At 46.2% G+C, this 26,288-nt stretch overlaps 1 protein-coding gene across 1 annotated transcript in view; it reads right to left on the reverse strand.

Moving 5' to 3' along the window:
• Positions 1–8,722: 8,722 nt before the first annotated feature.
• tmem59l (transmembrane protein 59-like) overlaps positions 8,723–26,288 on the reverse strand; it is a 39,830-nt gene continuing 22,264 nt past the window's right edge. Inside the window, exons 7-8 of the mRNA XM_068015991.1 lie at positions 26,118–26,235; positions 8,723–15,171 (exon numbers count right to left, since the gene is read on the reverse strand). Coding sequence (XP_067872092.1) covers positions 15,025–15,171; positions 26,118–26,235 — 265 coding nt within the window. The 3' untranslated portion in view covers positions 8,723–15,024. The remainder of the gene's footprint in view (positions 15,172–26,117; positions 26,236–26,288) is intronic.

Raw genomic sequence — 26,288 nt, forward strand, 5'->3', positions numbered from 1 at the left:
TTTGCAGACGTCTTTAAAGCGGAGACATGGACGGCCAGTGGGTCTGATACCAGTGGCGAGCTCGCTGTACTATGTGTCTTTGGGGATCCTGCCATCTTCCATGCGGCTCACATGGCCAAGCCATCTCAAGCGCCACTGAATCAGTAGTGTGTATAAGCTGGGGATGTTGGCCGTCTGGAGGACTTCTGTGTTGGAGATACGGTCCTGCCACCTGATGCCAAGGATTCTCCGGAGGCAGCGAAGATGGAATGAATTGAGACGTCGCTCTTGGCTGACATACATTGTCCAGGCCTCGCTGCCGTAGAGCAAGGTACTGAGGACACAGGCTTGATACACTCGGACTTTTGTGTTCTGTGTCAGTGCGCCATTTTCCCACACTCTCTTGGCCAGTCTGGACATAGCAGTGGAAGCCTTTCCCATGCGCTTGTTGATTTCTGCATCGAGAGACAGGTTACTGGTGATAGTTGAGCCTAGGTAGGTGAACTCTTGAACCACTTCCAGAGCGTGGTCGCCGATATTGATGGATGGAGCATTTCTGACGTCCTGTCCCATGATGTTTGTTTTCTTGAGGCTGATGGTTAGGCCAAATTCGTTGCAGGCAGCCACAAACCTGTCAATGAGTCTCTGCAGACACTCTTCAGTATGAGATGTTAATGCAGCATCGTCAGCAAAGAGGAGTTCCCTGATGAGGACTTTCCGTACTTTGGTCTTTGCTCTTAGGCGGGCAAGGTTGAACAACCTGCCACCTGATCTTGCATGGAGGAAAATTCCTTCTTCTGAAGACTTGAACGCATGTGAGAGCAGCAATGAGAAGAAGATCCCAAACAGTGTAGGTGAGAGAACACAGCCCTGTTTCACGCCACTCAGGATAGGAAAGGGGTCTGATGAGGCACCGCAATGCTGAATTGTGCCTTTCATATTGTCATGGAATGAGGTGATGATACTTAGTAGCTTTGGTGGACATCTGATCTTTTCTAGTAGTCTGAAGGGACCACGTCTGCTGACGAGATCAATGAAAGCAACGTAGAGGGGCATCTGTTGTTCGCGGCATTTCTCCTGTAGCTGACGAAGGTTAGTGGTTAGTGTTGTTTATTCAGGGTGAGGGTCAGTCACTGTCTAACTGTGCAGAGTCACTGTTTATTCAGGGTAAGGGTCACTCACTGTGTAACTGTACAGAGTCACTGTTTATTCAGGGTGAGGGTCACTCACTGTAACTGTACAGAGTCACTGTTTATTCAGGGTGAGGGTCACTCACTGTGTAACTGTACAGAGTCACTGTTTATTCAGGGTGAGGGTCACTCACTGTAACTGTACAGAACCACAGTTTATTCAGCAGGGTTGTAAAGAGAGGCTTTTTGTGTTGTCTGATGCAACATAAATGAGATGTGTGGAGTTCAGTTGATTGAAGATCTCAACAGTTTTATTAAACAGCTAACAAGTATATACACTGCAGAGCTACCTATTTACAGAATTTGCCTCTTGGTGTTACAGTTACAGAGTGAGACTGGAATGTAGTCACATGACTGCATCCTGACACTTAGCTCATTAGCATACTAAGATCTTAAACGAACATCACTATGAAAGGCTGTCACACAACAGGGTAAGGATCACTCACTGTGTAACTGTACAGAGTCACTGTTTATTCAGGGTGAGGGTCACTCGCTGTGTAACTGTACAGAGTCACTGATTATTCAGCAGGGTAAGGATCACTCACTGTGTAACTGTACAGAGTCACTGTTTATTCAGCAGGCTAAGGATCACTCACTGTGTAACTGTACAGAGTCACTGTTTATTCAGCAGGGTAAGGATCACTCACTGTGTAACTGTACAGAGTCGCTGTTTATTCAGGGTGAGGGTCACTCGCTGTGTAACTGTACAGAGTCACTGATTATTCAGCAGGGTAAGGATCACTCACTGTGTAACTGTACAGAGTCGCTGTTTATTCAGGGTGAGGGTCACTCACTGTGTAACTGTACAGAGCCGCTGTTTATTCAGGGTGAGGGTCACTCACTGTGTAACTGTACAGAGTCACTCTTTATTCAGGGTGAGGATCACTCACGGTGTAACTGTACAGAGTCACTGTTTATTCAGCAGGCTAAGGATCACTCACTGTGTAACTGTGCAGAGTCACTGTTTATTCAGGGTGAGGGTCACTCACTGTGTAACTGTACAGAGTCACTGTTTATTCAGGGTGAGGGTCACTCACTGTGTAACTGAACAGAGTCACTGTTTATTCAGGGTGAGGGTCACTCGCTGTGTAACTGTACAGAGTCACTGTTTATTCAGGGTGAGGGTCACTCACTGTGTAACTGAACAGAGTCACTGTTTATTCAGGGTGAGGGTCGCTCACTGTGTAACTGTACAGAGTCACTGTTTATTCAGCAGGGTAAGGATCACTCACTGTGTAACTGTACAGAGTCACTGTTTATTCAGGGTGAGGGTCACTCACTGTGTAACTGAACAGAGTCACTGTTTATTCAGGGTGAGGGTCACTCGCTGTGTAACTGTACAGAGTCACTGTTTATTCAGGGTGATGATCACTCACTGTGTAACTGAACAGAGTCACTGTTTATTCAGGGTGAGGGTCGCTCACTGTGTAACTGTACAGAGTCACTGTTTATTCAGCAGGGTAAGGATCACTCACTGTGTAACTGTACAGAGTCACTGTTTATTCAGGGTGAGGGTCACTCACTGTGTAACTGTACAGAGTCACTGTTTATTCAGCAGGGTAAGGATCACTCACTGTGTAACTGTACAGAGTCACTGTTTATTCAGCAGGGTAAGGATCACTCACTGTGTAACTGTACAGAGTCACTGTTTGTTCAGCAGGCTAAGGATCACTCACTGTGTAACTGTACAGAGTCACTGTTTATTCAGGGTGAGGGTCACTCACTGTGTAACTGTACAGAGTCACTGTTTATTCAGCAGGGTAAGGATCACTCACTGTGTAACTGTACAGAGTCACTGTTTATTCAGCAGGGTAAGGATCACTCACTGTGTAACTGTACAGAGTCACTGTTTATTCAGGGTGAGGATCACTCACTGTGTAACTGTACAGAGTCACTGTTTGTTCAGCAGGGTAGGGGCTAAGAAACATTGTGTTCACTTTTTATTATTGATGTTATACAATTGAATTGGGCTTGTGCGTTCTCAGAATTAAGAGCCGCTCCAGGGTTTACTGGATGGATTGTTGCTCGTTAATGCCAACTTTTTTAATGAGTGTGGTTCCCCATTATGTTCTGTTTGACAGGTTAAAGACGCATGACCCTGGAGGAGTCTTGATCCTGTCCTGACACATCATTTAAATTAAAGAAGTGCCTTTGGCTGTTTCTCACTTTGAACCAAGTTGCGAGGGTCAGGAGTCAAGGGTCAGAGGATGAACAAACAATGGGTGTTGGGGCCTCTGTGTAAGGTGTTGTCGATTGGTCGCACTGAGAGTTTGGTTAAAATTAAATACCTCTTCTGGTGCCCAATTTATATTCCCCAATTTATAAATTTGGGGCACTCTTCACCAGCACTGGACTACATGAACATACCTTACTCACAGTATGTTTCTAAAGCACTTTACTTGGAGAGGGAATGCTGAGCTAGGGGAGGAGGACGTATTGCCGAAGTTGGAGGCTTCTGATAGATGGAAACAGCTAGCAATGTGGTGCTGCAAGAGCGTCTGGTTTGTGAAGCTGACTGGGGAACCCCATTCTGGCTGTGGGGGGAGGTTTAACCCCATTCTGGCTGTGGGGGGAGGGTTAACCCCATTCTGTCTGTGGGTGGAGGGTTATACCTATTCTGGCTGTGGGGGGTGGGTTATCCCCATTCTGGCTGTGGGGGGAGGGTTAACCCCATTCTGGCTGTGGGGGGAGGGTTATCCCCATTCTGGCTGTGGGGGGAGGGTTAACCCCATTCTGGCTGTGGGGGGAGGGTTAACCCCATTCTGGCTGTGGGCGGAGGGTTAACCCCATTCTGCTTGTGGGGGCAGGGTTATCCCCATTCTGGCTGTGCACAGGCCCTCTGGATGTGGCCTGATCTGGTCAGCAAAGCTTACTATATTCAAATTGTAACGGATTTGTGCGGCATTGCAGCCTATTGTGTTCTGTGCTGTTGATCACCTCAGTAAATATGTACAAAAGGTCATTGAACTGAAACATTAACTCTGTTTCTCTCTTCACAGATGCTGCCAGACCTGCTGAGTATTTCCAGCATTTTCTATTTTTATTTCAGTAAATATATAAATGGAAAACAATCTAGGTAAATGTGAGCAGCTGGTGTATGTTGATAGCAAGGATAAGGAAGCCACAAATGAGGTGCAAAGGGATCAGGATACAGATTCAGAGGGTGGTGAATCCTTGGAATTCTCTACCCCAGAGGGCTGTGGAAGCTCAATCATTGAGCATGTTCAAGACAGAAATCAATAGATATCTGGATACGAATGACATCAAGGGATGCGGGCATCACGCGACAAAGTGGCATTGAGGTAGATGATCAGCAATGATCGAACTGAATGGTGGAGCAGGCTCGATGGGCTGAATGGCCTACTGCTCCTATGTTCCCATGTTCACAAATCATTAAAAGTAGCAACGCAGCTTAATAAGACCATAAAAAGCAAACCAAGCACTGGGATAAGAGAAGTTATTTAAACTTGTATCAAACTTGGTTAGACCACACTTGCAGTATTGTGCACAATTCTGGTCTCCATATTAGATTAGATTATTAGATTAGAGATACAGCACTGAAACAGGCCCTTCGGCCCACCAAGTCTGTGCCGAACATCAACCACCCATTTATACTAATCATACACTAATCCCAAATTCCTACCAAACATCCCCACCTGTCCCTATATTTCCCTACCACCTACCTATACTAGTGACAATTTATAATGGCCAATTTACCTATCAACCTATTACAAGAAAGGATATCACAGAAGGTGCAAAAAAAGATTTACAATTATGATGCCAGAACTGAGAGGTTATACCTATCAGGAAAGACTGAACAGAATGGAACTCTTTACTCGAGAAAAGAGAATGCTGAGGGGTGACCCGATAGTGGTCTTTAAACTTTTGGAAGGGTTCAACTGTGTGCAGTTTTGGTCCTCTTACCTTAGGAAGGATATTATTGCCATAGAGGGAGTGCAACGAAGGTTCACCAGACTTGTTCCCGGGATGGTGGGACTGTCCGATGAAGAGAGATTGGGGAAACTGGGCCTGTATTCTCTAGAGTTTGGAAGAATGAGAGGTGATCTCATTGAAACCTACAAAGGAATAGACAGGGTAAATGCAGCTAAGATGTTGGGGAGTCTAGAACCAGGGGACACAATTTCAAAATAAGGGGGAAGCCACTTAGGACAGAGATGAGGAGAAATTTCTTTATTCAGAGGGTTGTGAATCTTTGGAATTCTCTACCCCAGAGGGCTGTGGATATTAAGAGGAACAGATAGGATAGATAGAGAGAAACTATGTTTCTCAGTCATTGAGTATGTTTAGAGATGGGCGGATTTCTAAATACAAATGGCATAAAGGGATATGGGGATAGTGTGGGAAAAAAGGCATTGAAGTGGATGATCAGCCATGATCATATTTAATAGCAGGGCAGACTCGATGGGCTGAATGGCCTACTCCTGCTCCCATGTTCCTATAGGGTAGCCATTAGATGAAATGTTTCCACTTGTGGGGGAGACCAGAACGAGTGGCCATAAATATGATAGTCACTGATAAATCCAATAGTGAATTCTGGAGAAACTTCTTTAGCCAGGGAGAGGTGAGAATGTGGAACCCGCTACCACAGGCAGTGGTCGAGGCAAATAGCAGAGATGCATTTAAGGGGAAGCTGGATAAATGAATAGGAGGATATGCTGATAAGGTGAGATGAAGAGGGGTGCAAGCAATACAAGAAAACATCAGGAACACAGTAACAAGTGGAGGCCATTCAGCCCCTCGAGCATGTTCCAACATTCAATGAGATCATGGCTGATCTGTGACCTAACTCCATATACCTGCCTTTGCGCCATATCCCTTAATACCTTCGGATAAAAAAAATCTCATCAATCTCCAATTTAAAATTTACAATTGATCCTGCATCAATTGCCATTTATGGAAGAGAGTTCCAAACTTCTGCCCACCTTTGCGTGGAGAAGTGTTTCCTAATTTCATCTCCTGAAAGTTCTGACTCTGATCTAATGCCCCTAATTCTAGATTCCCCAACCGGCAGACATAGTTTCTCTCTATCTATCCTATCTGTTCCTCTTAATATCTTGAAAACTTCAAATTGCCACTTTATCTTCTTATCTTTGGCCTCCTTATCTCGAGAGACAACGGGTAAGCGCCTGGAGGTGGTCAGTGGTTTGTGAAGCAGTGCCTGGAGTGGCTATAAAGGCCAATTCTAGAGTGACAGACTCTTCCACAGGTGCTGCAGATAAAATTGGTTGTCAGGGCTGTTACGCAATTGGCTCTCTCCTTGCGCTTGTCTTTTTTCCTGCCAACTGCTAAGTCTCTTCGACTCGCCGCACTTTAGCCCCACCTTTATGGCTGCCCGCCAGCTCTGGCGATCGCTGGCAACTGACTCCCACGACTTGTGATCAATGTCACAGGACTTCATGTCGCATTTGCAGACGTCTTTAAAGCGGAGACATGGACGGCCGGTGGGTCTGGTACCAGTGACGAGCTCGCTGTACAATGTGTCCTTGGGGATCCTGCCATCTTCCATGCGGCTCACATGACCACTTAACCTTCTAAATTCCAGGAATACAACCCTAGATTGTGTAACGTCTCCTTTTAATTTAACCCTTGGGGTTCAACTATCATTCTGGTAAATCTACACTGCGCTCCCTCCAAGACCAATATATCTTTCCTAACGTGGCGCACAGAACTGAACAGTAACCCCATGTGCGGTCTAACTAGGGCTTTGTATAATTGAAACGTTACTCCTACCCCCTTGTATTCTAGTTCTTTAGATATAAAGGGCAGCATTCCATGAGTTTTTGATTATTTTCTGTACCTGTCCAGGACATTTTATCTGTTCTATGTACCTGAAACCCCAGTCTCTTTAGATCTCAGCAGTTCTAATGAAAGGTCACTACCCTGAAACGTTAACTCTGCTTCTCCTTCCACAGATGCTACTTGACCTGCTGATATTTCCAGCACTTTATTTTTATTTCAGATTTCCAGCATCCGCAGTATTTTGGTTTTATTTTAGAAGTTATGTTGGACCTTTCTTAGACGACACTTGGACACTGTTCTGCTCTCCATATTTATAAAAAGGTATAAAGCCACAGGAGATGTAAAAAAGGATTTACACAGATGATACCAGAACTCAGGGGTTATAACTATGAGGAAAGGCTGAGGGTCTTTTCTAAAGAAAAGAGAAGACTGAGGAGTGAGCTAATCGAGGTCTTTAAAATGATGAAAAGGTTTGATAGGGTAGACGTAGAGAATATGTTTCCACTTGTGGGGGAGACCAGAACAAGCAGACATAAATACAAGATAGTCACTAATAAATTCAACAGGCAACATAGGAGAAACTCCTTTATTTAGAGAATGTTTAGAATGTGGAACTTGCTACCACAGTAGAGGCCTGCTACCCTACCCGACCCGAACCCGACGACGTGTTGGGTTCGGGTCGGGTCAGGCCCATCGTCCGGGACCGGCTTTTGGGCTTGGGTCAGGCCGGGCCGAGTCCGGATCAAGTCGGGTATGGCCAAACCGGGTCGGACACACATGGTAAGTGCTCTGCTGGTAAGTATTAAAAAAAAACTTACCTGAGCTGGGAGTCCGGGACGAAACTGAGTCTGCGCAGTGAGCGAGTGATGTCACTATGACGTCATCGCGCAGGTCCTGCAGCTTCTTACAGGTTTGATGTCAGGAAGGTAAGTAAAGGGATGGTCGGGTCAGGCCAAGTAGTGACAGGTTTGGTTCGGGTTGGGGTAAAATCGGAGGGACTTGGGCCGGGTCGGGCTCAGCTCTGCTGTGGTTCAGGTCGAGTTCTTTTTCCCAGCCTAAAGCAGGCCTCTATACCACAGGGCGTGGTTGAGGTGAACAGCATAGATGCATATAAGGGGAAGTTGGATAAGCACATGAGGAAGGAATATGTCAATAGGCTGAGATAAAGAGGGATGGCGTTTAATCCCAGGAGAAAAACTCCTCCATTGCGAGTTGCAACAAACTGTAGGGCAGCAACCTGCCCAGGATGCAATGCAGTCACGGGTCTGACCAATCATACTGCAGGATGAATAGTGCGATTTCTGAAGCACTGAGGATTGTGGGTATTGCAGCACCAATATTGACCAATTGCCACGAGGATTGACATGTTGGACAACCAATAGCAGGAGCCTGGGGGCAGTTGGGGTTGTGAAAATGAAACCTCTTAGAATACAGTCCAACTAGAATTGGCACACAAAGAAAATGAATGAGAGCAAGGCTATCTGACAGATCAGCAAACCAGAGCACGATTTCCTTGGTTCAAGAATTAGCTAGACCCCTGATTACAAAGCTTCCACTCACACCCCCACTCCCTAATTACCCAGCCCCCACCAGTTCCTAGCAGGATTGAGCTACAATTGTAATGAGTTGTTGTTGGTTACTGCTGAGGGCTGTCTTGTGAAGTGATAGCTTTTTCCAGTCATGAGTCCAGGTAATCCAGTCCAGTCAGAATCTAGGCTGAGGTCAACCAGGAATGAGGAGAAACCAGTGTGAAATGTTAAAGTTTGACAACATTTTATTTAACTTGCCCCCCCCCCATAAAACCAAAACAAAAGGGAACAGTTGGGAATTTCGTGGAATTGAAGGAAGGAAATCCTGAGCTGAAGAGGGAATGGTTATAGATCAGACAATGCACGCGGATCTTAAATCAGAGGCCGGGAAGATCCCAGACTCCATTCCTGATCAACATTGTGTTTATTGGACTCAGTCAGGGCACCAGGAAAGGGGCTTTGAAATTGATCTCTGCAACCTTCAGCATTAGGGAGGTGAACCATCAGCTGAAGTTCCTGTCTATGGTCACTATCCCTCCCACACACCACTGCCACCCATCCTGCTGGAAAGTATCCATGTGTCACACAAGGGCAGGATCAAGTTCAACTGCGACGCTGCCCACAGTAGAATAGCTGCCCAACACATTCCCATGTAGGGGCTCACATGTGAAGAATGAACACTGAGGGTGAGATACCACAAGGGTGGCTGTCACGCATGGTACTCCCCCATAACGTGCATCAGGAGGGGAGGGGAGAAGTTTGAAATGAAAACGATGCAGTGTGCTGACGTTACTCAGTGAAAGAATCTTCCACTTTGATGCCAGGTGAGCTGACTGAAACACATCAGTTTGCAAGAGCCCAATGTTGTCCGAGTTTAAACCACGTGCTTCTGTTCCCTCAGCTTGAAGCTTCAGGCATAGCACCTACAGGATGACTTACTTTGTTCAATGTGTCACCCAGGCCAGAATCCAGCAGACTGCATGCCCTCAGCAGTAGTATCTCTCTACACACATTAGCACATCTGTCCACACAAGGACACTAGGAAGCTGAATCACTAGGACATTCTCCTACACAGTCAGGGCCTCAGCACATCAGGAGAATTCTCTGTTTCACTTGTGTCTGAAAATTGTGAAAGTAGCCGCAGCAGGCAATCTCTCAACAAGCTGCAGCCACCGACCTCTAACCTCTGGGTAGGTCCATGGGGCTCCGGTCTCCCTCTGCAGACTACGGCCATTGACCAGAGGGCAGATCAAATACATTGAATTCAGCAAAGACCCGTTCTGTTCCCATTAAACCCTCTCCCTGGCCGGATAAACAATCCGCTCCATTAAGACACCTGACCAGTTCCTCTCACTGATAAACAGCGGAAGGGGAAGTTTAAAAGTTAACAATGTCCATCCAGGAGGGCTTTGAATACATTCCCACCACATCCCCAGACCCCAATATTTTCTAACAAAGGTTTTAAGTACAGAGTGTTTCAGTTCTATTAAAGAGAACTTATGGCATCTGTTTTAAAGTATTCCTGCATTGGACTCTCCCACTGTGCCAGTGAGTGCGGCACTAAGACCAGGAAGCTCCAAGCTCCCATCCCAGGTTTGTGCCGAGTTTACCAAGCTCAGCTGAGCTGACATCATTGGCTCCAGTTTATTACCAGCCTCGGGGAGGGGTGCCCTGCTCCTGATCGTGACCCTGGAAACAGTGCGTGTGTAAATGCACATTGGTAGAGGATGGGATCCAGTTTGGGTGTGACACGCCCACCTTACACCCCTCCCCACACTCGAGCACCCTGCTGATACAGAATGAATTCCCCTTGAACAACATGGCAAGTGGCACCGGTGGAGCTTTACGGCAGAGTCTTAGCCTCCGAGGAGAGGAGGACTTCAAAAAGGAAAAGGATTTCTCCGCAGTGTGTCCTCAAAGCTTGGTTTGACCTGGATCTGGTTGTAGTCTAAAGCTTTCAATGCCATAGCATGCACAATGCAGAGACAACAGGAGTCAACCCAGGTAGGGGCGATGGGAAGGATGGAAGAGTCTCCAGCAAATATTTGAGGCATGGATTATGTCCCTCAGATTCCGTGTTTCAAATCCCAGGATTGGCCCCAACCCCTGGTTCCCTCACCCTCAGGACGGCATTCAAACACAGAACACAGACCTTGCCTACAGAAATAAAACAGCCTCAGTGCAAGGCTGAGATTACAGGATCCCATCCCTTTCTCACAGGAATGTGACGATGTAGTTGCACCCACTGAAACTGAGCTCAAAGAGTTGAAGTAAGTGGAATTTACTTACTTTTAATTCATTCATGGGATGTGGGCATCCCTGGCAAGGCCAGCATTTATTGCCCATCCTTAATTGATCTTGAGAAGGTGGTGGTGAGCTGCCTTCTTGAGTACAACTGACCGGCCTGCTAGGCCATTTCAGAGGGCAGTTAACAGTCAACCACATTGCTGTGAGTCTGGAGTCACATGTAGGCCAGACCGGGTAAGAACGGCAGATTTCCTTCCCTAAAGGACATTAGTGACAATGTGGTAGTTTCATGGTCACCATTACTGAGACTAGCTTTTTATTCCAGATTTATTTAATGAACAATTTAAATTTCCCAGCTGCTGTGGTCGGATTTGAATTCATGCCTCGGGATCATTAGTCCATGCCTCTGGATTACCAATCCAGTAACATTATCACTATGCTACCCTATCTCTCGGGATGCATACACCAAAACCACAGTGGTAAACGGTTAATGATTTGTAATTGAGACCTGCACTGCACTAGTGCCAATAATGCGACAGAGTCCCAATGGCTAACACGCAAGCAGTCAACTCTCAGGGCAACAGCTGGTGCTGCCTGTGACCAGAGAGCACCAAGAGCGAAGCCATCACTTTCCACCCATAGGAATAACTGGATCATAGACAACCAGGGTCCATCTAATTGGCCTTCTCCTGCTGTTCACATGATATAGTAATAATGGAGATATTGACTAATCAAATCCCGATCAATTAGCTGACAACAAACACAGACATGACAGGAAGAAATTTCCCAGTGGTGCAGAGCTTTAGGAACCAAAGTCACCTAATCCTCCCAAACATGTTACACACCTCAACTTTTTATTTCTACCCATTTTTGCTCTGTTCTTCTGAAAGCAGCAAGATAGATCCACATCTTAAATCCAACTGTCAAGTTGGCAGCTCTGTTCTCATAAAAGTAAAGTACTTCGTTCAGAGGGACAGGAAAAAGAGATAGCATGAAAACAAACCGGAATGCAAGAATGATGAAGAGCGAAAGACAGCAGGATAGCGTGAGTGAGAGAGCGAGCAACAGAAATAAATAAAGAGCGAAAGACAGATAGAAAGAAACAAAGCAACTGAGAGAAGGTGTGACAGAGAGCTCGCTGACCTGCATTGGCTCCTGGTTAAGCAAAACCTCAATTTTAAAACACTCATCCTTGTTTTCAGATTCCTCCATGGCCTCGCTCTTCCCTATCTCTGTAATCTCCTCCAGTCCTACAACCGTCCGAGATTTCTGCACTCATAATTCTGACCGCCTGAGGATCCTTGATTTTAATCGCTCCACCATTGGTGGCCGTGCCTTCAGTTGCCTGGACCCTAAGCTCTGGAATTCCCTCTCTAAACCTCTCCACCTCTCTCTCCTCCTTGAAGACACTCCTTAAAGCTACTCTTTGACCAAGTTTTGGTCATCTAGCTTAATATCTCCTTATGCGGCTTGTGCTCAAATTTTATTTGATGACGCTCCTGGGAGAGAATGTGACAGAGGGCAAGCAAGACAGAGCAGAGAGGGACAGAGTACACACAGACAGACAGAGAGGGACAGACAGAGAGAGAGAGACAGAGAGAGAGAGAGACAGAGAGAGAGACAGAGAGAGAGAGAGACAGAGAGAGAGAGAGACAGACAGAGAGAGACAGACAGACAGAGAAACAGACAGAGAGAGAGAGACACACACAGACACAGAGACAGAGACAGAGAGAGACACTGTAAAGAAGAGAGACAGAGAGTGATGGAGATCAAGAGACAGAGTGAGTGAGTATGTGTGTGTGTGTGCACGCGCTCCAGGCAGCTTAGTAATATTTACAATAAATTAAACTAAAAGTTAAACTGGGAGGAAACCCAAGAGACCCAGTTAATGATGGGACTACTGGCAACTGATTTCTAAACAATGTACACCAGGAGTGTCAAGGTGGCTCAGTAAGTGACTGCATTGCCTAGTGACATACTGAATCACACAGACAGGCCAGTCTCAGGTTCCATCACTGATCTATGCTGAATTAGCCAGGATCATTTCGGACACAGCTGTGGGGAGAGAAAATCAGTCGGGGTTCTTACCCCAGTCTCCGCACAGAGTGGAATATCTGCACGCAGGGGAACATCTGTCACCCAATGCTCTTGGGCCACACATGACAAATGGTCACTTTGCTGAGGAGCCAGAAGGTTCCCCTGCTCATGAAACCTAAAAGGCAGTAACAGTCCCTGCCTTCCCAATATACTGGGAAATGAAATAAGTCCTGCACACTTGGTTTATCATTAAAGGTTCTTGGATATTGAGACTTGAACAGAGGAAAAACCATTCATTTGAGGGCTGAAAGACTTGATCAACTAAAATTGGCTCCCTCAGAGTCATTGACAGCCCGCTTGATTTGCACACCATCCACAAACATTCACTGCCCCCACCACCAATGCACAGTGGCAGCAGTGTGTACCATCTACAAGATGCACTGCAGCAACGCACCAAGTCTCCTTTAACAGCACCTTCCAAACCCGCGACCTCTACCACCTAGAAGGACAAGGGCAGCAGATGCATGGGAACACCACCACCTGCAAGTTCCCCTCCAAGTCAAACACCATCCTGACTTGGAACTATATCGCCGTTCCTTCACTGTCGCTGGGTCAAAATCCTGGAACTCCCTTCCTAACAGCACTGTGGGTGTACCTACCCCACATGGACTGCAGCGGTTCAAGAAGGCAGCTCACCACCACCTCCTCAAGGGCAATTAGGGATGGGCAATAAATGCTGGGCTAGCCAGTGATGCCCACATTCCGTGAAAGAGTAAAATAACAACTCAGGAGTTGCTACTGAACTAACTTTCATTGCTCGCTGGGGATGTCCAATCACAAAGTTCCACTTCATCCCATTTCTTTCCTCCCACCCCACCCCCGGTTACAGAAACTCAAGCTTGAAACTTAATTGCCATCCCATCCTTTCTGTCGAAAATCTGGAAAAGAATTGCCTGTTGGCTGGGAGGGGAGGGGAGGCAGGAAGCAATGAAACACTTCCTGGTCAGCAGGTAGGCCAATGATTTGACCCTTCCCCACTTCAGTTGAAATAGAGTGAAGAGAATTCTCCACAATCAAAACCCAAAGGGAACTGGGGTTTGGCTCTTTGATGTGGTCCCTCACCCAACATTGTCCTGCCAACACACTTCCCTTCCCAAAAGGCAATTTATTCTCCAGCCCTGTATCAAAATTACAACCCATCCCAACATGCAAGTCCAAATCCATCCACGTAGGTCAGAATATCCCCATTCACGAGTCCAAACCCATCACCGCCCCCACTCCCCATCATCCAAGAGCTATCGGACCCTCCCTCCTCTTGTAACCATTAAGGATGTGAAGGTTGTACCTCCTGTGCCCAGCAGGATGAACACAGACCTGGGAAAACTGTTGGAATCTTTCTCTTCCCTAAACAAGAACCACCTCCCCCCCTACCTCACCATCTGGACTCGGCTGTGTCCCAGTGGACATCTGGTCAAATGAAAAATCTTCCATCTCTTCTTACAAACTCAATTGCTGTAAAGTTGCCTGCAGATCTTGACAGACCCTACCTGTGCCAGTTGATGTGAGCCATTCACAGGCTCAAAACACCTCCCACCCTCAACCGAGGCCAATCCTCCCCGGGCAGCATTTCACATTTGATGACAGAATGGAATAGCTAAGAGCACTCGACAGAGTTCTGCCGTGAAACCCTTCCAATTCTGGCCTCAAAGTTGGAACTGTTCAAAGCTTTTTGTTTAGTGCAGGGAATACACTCCTAATTTGGTCAGGATTATTAGTCCCCTCAGAACTCAATAGCCTCGAACCCAGGAATCCCTCCACAACCTCTAAGAGAGAGCAGGTGAAAGATTTAATGGCATCTCCCTCCCCCAAACTCACTCTGTCACAGTCACAATGACCAAAGATCAAGGAGCTCAGTAATGGGGTCCACATCACAGAGCATGTAGACAGGTCAGGTCAGATCACAATACGATCCAGAGGGATCTGGAGACATCCCAGAATCTTGCAAACTCCTCCTTGAGGACTCTCAATATAAAGAATTATGAATTTAGGATCCTAGGTAGTCAGATTTTAATGCAGTGTCTAGAGATTTTCGATGGCCTGTTGATGACGTTGGATTCTACAAGGTGTAATCCAGGGGGATTCTTTCACTGGGGGACAGTCCCGAATGCATTTACAATAAAGGAGCAGTGGGGGAAAGAGTGTCAACATTTCTCAATTTTGTTTTGAAACTGTATCTCGAGCAAGCAAGACGGGACTGTCTCTTTAAATTGGGAAACAAAGTTCTAGATGAGGGTTTTACTCAGATCCACTTTCACAGGCAGAGGTCCCACATCATCCTCCTCCTCTCTGAATGTCATGGCGATGAAAGGGGTCAGTCCGTATGAGGGGGTCTTCTCCACACCTTCCTGATCACCGTTAATGCTCAAAGGCTGCAAGTCAACAAAAGAGAAAGAGACAGATAGAACACTCAGAGGGAGAAACAATACAGTCTCATCAAACACTCCCAGGACAGGTACAGCACAGGTTAGATACAGAGTAAAGCTCCCTCTACACTGTCCCCATCAAACACTCCCAGGACAGGTACAGCACGGAGGTTAGATACAGAGTAAAGCTCCCTCTACACTGTCCCCCATCAAACACTCCCAGGACAGGTACAGCACAGGTTAGATACAGAGTAAAGCTCCCTCTACACTGTCCCCATCAAACACTCCCAGGACAGGTACAGCACGGGGTTAGATACAGAGTAAATCTCCCTCTACATCGTCCACCATCAAACACTCCCAGGACAGGTACAGCACGGGGTTAGATACAGAGTAAATCTCCCTCTACATCGTCCACCATCAAACACTCCCAGGACAGGTACAGCACGGGGTTAGATACAGAGTAAATCTCCCTCTACATCGTCCACCATCAAACACTCCCAGGACAGGTACAGCATGCGGTTAGAAAAAAAAAGAAAAAAAAACGGGGTTAAATACAACTCGGCTGGGAGCATTCCGCACTCCAGAGCCCCCTCGCCACCCACAGTGAGGGGCGTTCCGGGGGTTTCGGCTACTCCTTCACCCACCGGACCGTCCCCAGAGTTGGCTGCCCAGACAGCCGAGGCGCTCTCCTCCGCCGGCGGGGGAGCGCCCTGACTGGAAGCGACCATGTTCCAGACTCGGAACAGATCCCGGTAAAAGACAGGCAACTCCCTCAGAGAAGCGCGGCTAACGGACTTCACCGGGAGCTGCGTGTCGTCTTGAAGGCAGTGACACTGGCGGAAAAAATACGTCGCCAGCGCACACCATCTGGGAGGACGCTCGATGTACAGGTATCGCTGCAGGGTCCAAAGGCGGAGATCGCAGCCTGGGTGCGGACACACACCAGCGAATGGCCGCCCTCCTCAATCGGGAGACTCAGGACCGCGGCAGAGACCCAGTGTTTCCTCTTGCCCCAGAAGAAATCGACGAGTTTCTTCTGGATCTTGTTGGCAAATGCAGCGGGCGGGGCCAAAGTGACCAACCGGTACCACAACATGGAGGCCACCAGTTGGTTTATGACCAGCGCTCGGCCCCTGTAGGAAAGCACTCGGAGCAGTCCTATCCAGCGCCCCAGCCGAGCGGTGACTTTCGTCTCCAACTCCTGCCAGTTTGCCGGCCAGGCTTCCTCAGCGGGGCTAAGGTGGGCTCCCAGATAGAGGAGGTGCGTGGTGCTCCACGCAAAAGGTGTCATCTCCTCCGGCAGGGAGTCTACCCGCCACTGACCTACCAGGAGTCCGGAACATTTCTCCCAATTGATCCTCGCGGAGGACGCGGCAGAAAAGGTCTGCTGGCAGTCGCGCATCCTCCGCAAGTCAACGGGATCTGTGATTGCGAGGAGCACGTCGTCGGCGTAAGCTGAGAGGACGACCCGCATGGCCGGCTCGCGCAGAGCCAATCCCGTCAACCTCCTGCGAAGCAGGCACAGGAAGGGCTCCACGCAGATGGTATACAATTGTCCGGACATGGGGCATCCCTGACGCACTCCTCTCCCAAAGCGAAGGAGCGCCGTCAAGGACCCGTTAACTTTGACTAGACACTCTGCGGCGGCGAGCTAACCCCCGTTCAGCCGGAACTGCTCATTGGACCCAGGCCCCGAAACCCTCCTCGGGAGCCGGTCCCGCACAACCCGAGCCGCGTCTCGGAATTGCCCTCCGTGCCATTCCAATCGGGGACCTGGGGTGGAGGGTGTTGCACAGAGCAGTCCCGTGCAATAGACTTTTAAGTAGGTTCATGGATTCCCAGGCCGCCTGTACTTTCTGCGGCCTGGACGAGTCCGTGTTCCACATTTATACGGAGTGTGCGAGGTTGCAACCCCTCTTTGAGTATTTGAAGGGGCTGCTCCTCAAGTTCTAGCTGCACTTCAGTCCCACGCTCCTGATCTTTGGGCACCCGGTGCGGAGGGGCATGGGCCGGGAGGAGGATCGCCTCGTCGGTCTGCTCCTGGGCCTGGCCAAGGTGGCAATTCACAGGTCCAGGTTGCGGGCCATCAGGGGTTCCGTCCTCCCCGATTGCCTGCCCCTCTTCCGCGGTTACGTTCGCGCCCGGGTGTCCCTGGAGAAGGAGCATGAGGTGTCCGCCGGTACGCTTGAGGCCTTCCGCAACCGGTGGGCACTGCAGGGACTGGAGTGCATTGTCGATGCCAAGAATGGCATTTTAATTTGAGTTTTTGGTTTATTTATCTGTTTTTAATAAAGTTATTTTAAAAATGTAAATATGTATATAAAGGAGGCCTGAGGATAAAGGCCCCCTCGACATAAAAGATATAAAAGGGGCCTGGGGTACAAAGGCCACAAAAAAAAAGGGAAAAAATGGGTTAGATACAGAATAAAGCTCCCTCTACACTGTCCCCATCAAACAGTCCCAGGACAGGTACAGCACTGGGGTTGGCTGCTGTCTAATTGGAGTGTTGACTGCTGATTGCAGCAACGCGCCTCAGCTGAGAGTGCTGGCGGCAGTTGGAGGTTGCAGAGGTGGAGAGAGGAGCTACACTGAGCAAGGGGGAGCAGTTACAACCAACCAGAGGGAAGAAAAAAAAACCCGAGCCGCCTCTCGGAAATGCCCTCCGTGCCATTCCAATCAGTGTGGAGGGGTTTCCTGTACGGGCTGCTACTGCACACTCTCCAGTTCCTCACCCTCGTCCGCTGGCCGGACACACCCTGGCGGTCTGCATTTCCATCTGTCGGCGAGGGTAATCCCCGATGGAGGTCTCTCTACGCGGGAGTCTTCCCCCTTTACATTGGGGACCTGGGGTGGAGGGTGTTGCACAGGGCAGTCCCGTGCAATAGGCTTTTAAGTAGGTTCACGGACTCCCAGGCCGCCTGTACTTTCTGTGGCCTGGACGAGTCCGTGTTTCAGGTATATATGGAGTGTGCGAGGTTGCAGCCCCTCTTTGACTATCTGAAGGGGCTGCTCCTCAAGTTCTGGCTGCACTTCAGTCCCACGCTCCTAATCTTTGGGCACCTGGTACGGAGGGGCGTGGGCTGGGAGGAGGATCTCCTCGTCAGTCTGCTCCTGGGCCTGGAGAAGGTGGCAATTCACAGGTCCAGGCTGCGGGCTGTCGGGGGTCCGTCCTCCCTGATTGCCTGCCCCTCTTCCATGGTTACATTCACGCCTGGGTGTCCCTGGAGAAGGAGCATGCGGTGTCCGCCGGTACCCTTGAGGTCTTCTGCGACCGGTGGGCACTGCAGGGACTGGAGTACATCATCGACGCTGAGAATGGCATTTTAACTTGAGTTTTTTGTTTATTGATCTGTTTTAATAAAGGTATTAAAAAATGTATATAAAGGGGGCCTGAGGAATAAAGACTAACAAGGGTTTAGTAGAACTGAGTGGTTATAACTATTGTTATGACTGAGGTGGGAGGAGTGCACTGTTTATTCTAGTCTCACTTCTCCACGGGTCACAACATATATTTAAATTTTTTTCCCACTTACCGATATGGTCAATCATATACTCTGTTTTCCCCAGAATAAAACACACCAACCAGGTTTCTTTAACAAACCAAATTGTCAGATTATAAAACAAGTTTTATCCAGTAATGATGTTAAGCATAAACACACAGAATGGAATATAAAAACTCCTTTGTTACCTTAGCCCCTCACACACACACACACACACACACACACACACACACATATATACACACACATACATAAACCGGTTATGTGGAAAAATAAAAGGGATTTTTGTTTTGGAGCTCTGTTACAAAAAAGACAAAAAAAACACTTAGGCTGAATACTTGCTCATTCTTGAAGAAAAAAAAATGGAAAGATGTCCTTTGTTTTGGTTTGGTGTCCCAATTGCGTATAAACAGCTGTCACTGGGATCTTCCTAGAACAGTTCTTTCCAGGCTATTTTGAAGATCAGTTTGGGTAGGCTTTCCAAGAAATGCAGAGGTTCCAGACAGGCCTTACAGCAGAGATGCAGCAACAGGAGTTTCAGTTCCTACACATTCGATACGCAGTGTTTCTTCAAATACAGGAGGAAAGAGAAGACTGACACACTGGACATGTAGGGTTTCTTTCAAAGGGAGAGAAAGAGATGAGATGGGTTTCCTTGGCAGGCAAAAACCAACTGTCTTCCAAGCAGTTTACCCTCCAACTCTCTGTCCAAAGCGAAACCAAAACAATGCCACAAGAATCAAGCCTCCTGACCCCTATAAATCTTGACCTGTCACTTCTCCGTAAACATCTTCTCCAAGTCAAAACAACAAGCTCCCTGCTGGTATTTTATCTGAAAACAGGTGCCTTCCACTAAGGGCTTGTTTACAAGCCACATCCAAAAACCCTCTGGTGACCTCCCCTAAAAAAAGCACACACAAAGTTCCAGCATCTATGGAATCTTTTTCGGTTTTAATACAGAAATTCTTAAAATTTAACAAAAAAATGGAAGCACTCATAGCACCTCCACCCTTGGAAGAATGAAACGCCATTTTAAAATGCATTTCATTACAAAGTGTGGAAAAAGTGAAAAATTTTAAAACACATTTTCACACTCATACTCATTCACTGTTTACTTGTAGCTAATACAATTTTGCTTTGTACCATCTTTGCACTCAGATAACTCAATTAGATTCTAGATAAAGCATCTGCAATTATGTTATTTTTGCCCACATTGTGGATAATCTTTAAGTGATTGGGCTGCAATAGTAAACCCCATCAGAATAGTCTAGCATTCTCATTTTTGGCAAAGTTTATTACCAAATCAGCCAAATGTAATTTTCTAACAGAGCTTCCAGTTGTTGCAAGTGGTCCTTCCAAGTGTCACTGTATACTAGCACATCATCACGGTAAACCGCACTGTTAGGAATACTGGCTACCACTTGGTTCATTAGTCTCTGAAAGGTTGCTGGGGCATTTTATGGCGTGAATGGCATCACTTAGCATTGGAAAAGACTGTCTGGTGTGATAAAGGCCGATATTTCTTTAGCTCGGGGTGTTAAAGGAACTTTCCAATATCCCTTTAACAAATCTATCTTTGTAAGAAACATGGCACTGCCCACTCTCTCAATACAGTCTTCCAAGCGAGATATTGGGTAGGAGTCTGTCTTTGTTACTGTATTAACCTTTATGTAGTCTACGCAGAGTCTATTTGAACCATCAGGTCTAGGCGCTAATACCACTGGCGAACTCCAGCTACTTTGATTGGGTTCAATTAGGTGGTTTTCCAGCATGTATTGGGTTTCTGCTTTTATCTGGGCCTGTTTCTCTGGACAAGTGATAAGGATGCTGTTTTATAGGAGAGGATTCTCCTACATCCACATCATGTGTGGCTAAGGTTGTACATCCTGGCTTATCCCTACAGACTCCTTGAAATGCTGTGAGTAGCCTTGTTAGGTCTTCTCGTTCTGCATCTAAATATGAAAGCATAGTGTCTAATCTCACTAACAATTCAGTATTAGCTAACCGGATAGTAGGAGGTTCAATTTGAGAATTGTCTAGGCCTCCTTCTGCCTCATCCTCACTATCCCTTTCATCCTTCACTGTCCCTATTACCTGACATACCTGTGCTTGCTTATCCTCTTCCCAGTGATGATATTGTTTAAACATATTGATATGACACAGCCGATTCTTTTTCCAGCGATCTGGGGTGTCAATCAAATAATTTACTTTACTAATTCTCTTTACCACTTTATATGGACCACTGAACCGTGCTCTCAGAGGTTCACTCTGTAAAGGCAGTAATACTAAAACCCTGGTTGAAATTTTCGGGTCTTTGCATTCTTGTCTGCCCATTTCTTCATAGTTGATTGGGAAGCTTTAAGGTGTTCCTGAGCCACATTGCAGGCTCTCGTGAGCCAGGGTGGCACAGTGGCGCAGTGTTTAGCACTGCAGCCTCACAGCTCCAGCGACCCGGGTTCAGTTCTGGGTACTGCCTGTGTGGAGTTTGCAAGTTCTCCCTGTGACCGCGTGGGTTTCCATCGGGTGCTCCGGTTTCCTCCCACAGCCAAAGACTTGCAGGTTGTAAATTGTAAATTGCCCCTAGTGTAGGTAGGTGGTAGGAGAATGGTGGGGATGTGGTAGAGAATATGGGATTAATGTAGGATTAGTATAAATGGGTGGTTGATGGTCGGCACAGACTTGGTGAGCCGAAGGGCCTGTTTCAGTGCTGTATCTCTAAGTAAAATAAAATAAAAATAAATTCCCAGAATATGGATACATAATGTAGCACAGGATAAGGAGGCCCAAAAGGAAAGGAAAGGAAAGGACAGAAGATTTATCTCTCTATTTTAAAAACCTTTCTTTAATTAGTTTAGAGGACCTCTTATCTCATGTCCATAAACTAATTCAAAAGGACTAAAGCCTGGAGACTCATTAGGTGAATCCCTAGTGGCAAACAAAAGAAATTCTAGCCCTTTATCCCAATCATGGGGATATTCCTGACAGTATGTCCTGATCATCATTTTGAGGGTCTGACGGTACCTTTCTAAAGCCCCTTGTGTCTGTGGGTGGTATGCTGAAGACTGGAACTGTGTTATACCCAAATTACCCATAACTTCCTAAAACATTTTCAACATAAAATTGGAACCTTGATCCGACTGAATCTCAATCAGTAATCCATATCTAGCTTAGCAGAAATTGTCCTCAAGGGAATGGCCTCTGGGAACCGAGTAGCCATATCCATGATAGTGAGTATATATTGGTGTCCCGTTTTTGTTTTCAGTAAAGGTCCTACACAGTCTACCAACACCCTATTAAGTGGTGCTCCAATAACTGGTGTGGGAATTAGAGGTGCTGGTTTTATGGCAGGTTATGGTTTTCCCACAATCTGGCACGTTTTACAAAACTGCACCACGTCCTTGGAAAGACCCGGCCAGTAAAAATGTCGACTTACGCATGATTTGGTCTTCCGGATCCCCACATGTCCCGCTATAGAATTTCATGCGCTAACCTTCATAATTCCGGGCGATACTTTGACGGTACCCCGATCTGTTAAACAACCGTCCATTCTTTGTCCACAGATCTATGAGGAGGTCTCCACTTCCTCATCAGAATCCCATCTTTAATATAATAGCCTTCTGTAACTCCCTTTGCCTCAGCTTCTGTTAGAGCTGATTGTGCCACTTTGTTTAACTCTGGATCAGCTTACTGAACCTTGATCAGAGAAGATTTATTAAACATTTCATTTGGATTATCTAAATCCCCAAAGAAAGTTTCAGATATTCAGCTGTCTGTGGTGCCAATTTTACCTCCGATAATGGAACTTGTTTAGCCATTGCCTGGGTTACTACACATGAAGGAAAAATTCCTGGAACCTTTTCTGTAACTGTTCTGACTCTTTAACTTCACTTGGTTTTTCCGTGACTACTGGATAAGCTACTACTTTTGCTCCAGCCAAATCATTCCCCAGGAGTAGGTCAACTCTGTCTACTGGCAAGCTATGGACAACTCCTACAGTTACCATTCCAGACATTAGGTCACACTCTAGGTGCACCTGATACAAAGGTACAGGTATATACTCCCCGCCAATACCATTCACTAAAACTTTAGCATTCAGTGCACTCTGTGGTGGAAATGTTATGCTTTTCCCCAGCAAAAGAGTTTGGGTGGCTCCTGTATCCCTAAGTATAACTATAGGTTTATCTGCCTCAGTTGAGGGATAAGGAGTTACTTTTCCTTTCAACAGGAATTCCCTATAACTCTCAGGTATCTTATTCACAACTCCTGCACTCACATTGGTTTTTGTATTTGACTTTACAGCTGCAGTCGTAGCTACAACCTGATCTGTTGTACTCTCGGTCACGGCCCCTTTCTCTGCATTGGCTTTGTGTACCCCAATAAGTCCCATGGATTTACCCCACAACTTCCAGCATTTTGCACAAAAGTGTCCCACCTTGTGACAATGGTAACATTTAGGCTTGCGGACCTCAGTTTTACCCTCAACATCTTCCTTTCTGGCCTGAGGAGGAGATCCCAGGACGTTCCCATCTGCCCCTTCTTGTCCCCGGCTTCTTGCCTTTCTTTCACCCTCCCACCTTCTATCCTTCTCGGGTTTGTAGGGCTGACGGACAAAGGATTTGGGCTCATAAACAAGCTTGTAATCATCAGCGATTTCTGCTGCCTGTCTGGCTGTTGAAACCTTCTGGTTCTCGAAATGGGTTCTTATTAACGGTGGGAGTGAATTTTGAAATTCTTCTAGGTGAGTTGGTTCTCCAAAGTTCTCAGATGTGGCTATGCTTAGTGCCCGTATCCAATGATTAAAATTAATTTGCTTATCCGCTCAAATTCTATATAAGTCTGCCCAATCTCTGGTGGTTCCGAAATTTCTGTTGGTAAGCTTCAGGGACTAACTCATACGCAGTGAGAATAGCCTTTTTTTGCCATTTCATAATCTGCAGAAGCCTCCTCGGAAAGCATGGCATAAACTTCACGAGCTCTGCCCATCAACGTGCTTTGCACAAGCAGTGTCCTGCTTTCCTACGGCCACTTCATCTGATTAACTATTTTTTCAAAAGAAATGGAAAATGCCTCTATGTCCCTTTCCTCAAACTTAGAGAGGGCTTGCACAAATTTGAACAGTCTTCCACTGGGTCCTGAGCTGGAGTCAGATCTTTCCTCACCAGAATTGTCCTTGAAGTCAAAGCCACCCTGTGTCTTAGTTCCAGCTTTTTAACTTCGAATTCCCTTCCTTCTCTTTCTCTTTGAAATTCTAGTTCAAATTTTTTCATTGTCAATTCTTTTTCAAGCTCAAATTTTTTTCAATTCTTTTTCCTGCTCAAGCTTTCTCATCACTATTTATTTTTCATTTTGTCAAGTGCAAACTTCCTCATCTGCTTTGCTTTCTTCTTCTTCCAATTGCAAATGTTGTGCTATTCCTTCAATTATGTCTGCTTTCTTAGTTCCTGGTTTTAAATCTAACCCCAATTTTGCTGCCAATGCTATTAGTTTAACCTTGGTCAAGTTCCTCAAATCACTCAGGGATACATCCTCTGTCCCCAGAAAAATCACAGCAACTGTTAAAGACATTCCAGTGGTGTAGGCTTTACTTTATTACACAAGGAACCTGGTTGTTTTTATTTTTCCTTTTTCAATTATTATTACCCCACTTACAATTGTACATTGTTGGCATTGGGTTTATCCCGCAAAGAGCCCCCAATTATATGTTATGACCGAGGTGGGAGGAGTGCACTGTTTATTCTAGTCCCACTTCTCCATGAGTCACAACATATATTTAAAATTTCCCACTTACTGATACGGTCAATCATATACTCTATTTTTCCCCCAGAATAAAACACCAACCAAGTTTCTTTAATAAACAACAAAATTATTAGTTTATTATAAAACAAATTTTAACCAGTAATGAAGTAAAGCATAAACACACAGATTGAAATATTAAAGTTCCTTTTTTACCTTAGCCCCTCACACACATACATAAACCGGTTAACCAGAAAAATCACTTAGGCTGAATACTTGCTCATTCCTGAAGAAAAAAAGAGAAAATATAGAAAGATGTCCTTTGTTTTGGTTTGGCATTTCAAATGCTTATAGACGGCTGTCACTGGGATCTTCCTAGAACAGTTCTTTCCAGGCAATGTTGAAGATCAGTTTGGGGAAGGTTTTCCAAGAAATGCAGAGGTTTCAGACAGGCCTTACAGCAGAGATGTGGCAACAGGGGTTTCAGTTCCTACACATTTGATACGCAGTGTTTCTTCAAATACAGGAAGAAAGAGGAGACTGACACACTGGACACACAGGGTTTCTTTCAAAGGGAGAGAAAGTGATGAACTGGGTTTCCTGGGCAGGCAAAAACCAACTGTCTTCCAAGCAGTTTACACTCCAACTCGCTGTCCAAAGCGAAACCAAAACAATGTCACAAGAATCAAACCTCCAGACCCCTATAAATCTTGACCTGTCACTTCTCCGTAAACATCTTCTCCAAGTCAAAACCAAGCTCCCTGTTGGTATTTTATCTGTGAACAGGTGCCTTCCACTAAGGAATTGTTTACAACCCAAGTCCAAAAACCCTCTGGTGACCTCCTTTAAAAAAACACACAAAGTTCCAGCATCTATGGAATCTTTTTCAGTTTTCTAACACAAATTCTCAAAATTGAACAAAAAAAATGGAAGCACTCGAAACACTATCAGGAAAGACTGAACAAGATGGGCACTTTGCTCTAGAAAAGGGAAACAAAGGGGTGACCTGATAGAAGTCTTTAAAATTATGAATGGGTTTGATAGGATAGACATAGGGATGATGTTTCCAATTGTGGGGGAGATTAAAACCAGAGGCCATAAATATAAGAGTCACTAATAAATCCAATAAGGAATTCAGGAGAAACTTCTTTAACCAGAGAGTGGTGAGAATGTGGAACTCGCTACCACAGGGAGTGGTTGCGGTGAATAATATCGATACGTTTAACGGGAAGCTGGATAAACACATGAGCGAGTACGAAATAGGCCAGGGGGTGAAAACCTGCGGCTCCAGAGGCACATGCAGCTCATCACGAACTCAACTGGCTCCCGATCTTGATCAATCAAAACCATTTTGATGATAATAAAATGACTTGTTTTGGATTTTTAAACTTTTGTTAGCATTGTACTTGTGAGAAAGCATCTTTCAATTAACAACTTTTTTGTAAAAACCTTTAAAGTTTTGTTGAAATGTGTCTGTCTTGTTTTTCATTATTATTGGCATATGAGTAACAGCTTTGTGGCTCTTAAGAAATTGCATGTTTGATGAAATTTTTCTTAAATGGCTCCTCTTGTTATTAAGGTTGCCGATCCCTGAAATAGGATTTGCTGAAAGGGTGAGATGACGAAGGATGGCAGGAGGCTTGAGTGGAGAATAAATGCTAGCATGGATTGGTTGGGCCGAGTGGCCTGTTTCTGTGCTGTAAATTCTATGTAACTCACCTGTGTCTTTACATGTTGATCCGGGGCAGTCACTAAACTGGCACAACTCAGCCACAACATCACCACAATGGACAGCACCAGGCAGGCTGCCAGGATCCAGCGGGGAAGGCCAGAGCGCCTGAAGGTAGCAAGATTCAAGGCAGGTCACAAAGACTGTACCCACAGCAATTT

The sequence above is a fragment of the Heterodontus francisci genome, chromosome 36 (assembly GCF_036365525.1).
Source record: "Heterodontus francisci isolate sHetFra1 chromosome 36, sHetFra1.hap1, whole genome shotgun sequence".
In the NCBI taxonomy this organism is placed as follows: Eukaryota; Metazoa; Chordata; class Chondrichthyes; order Heterodontiformes; family Heterodontidae; genus Heterodontus; species Heterodontus francisci.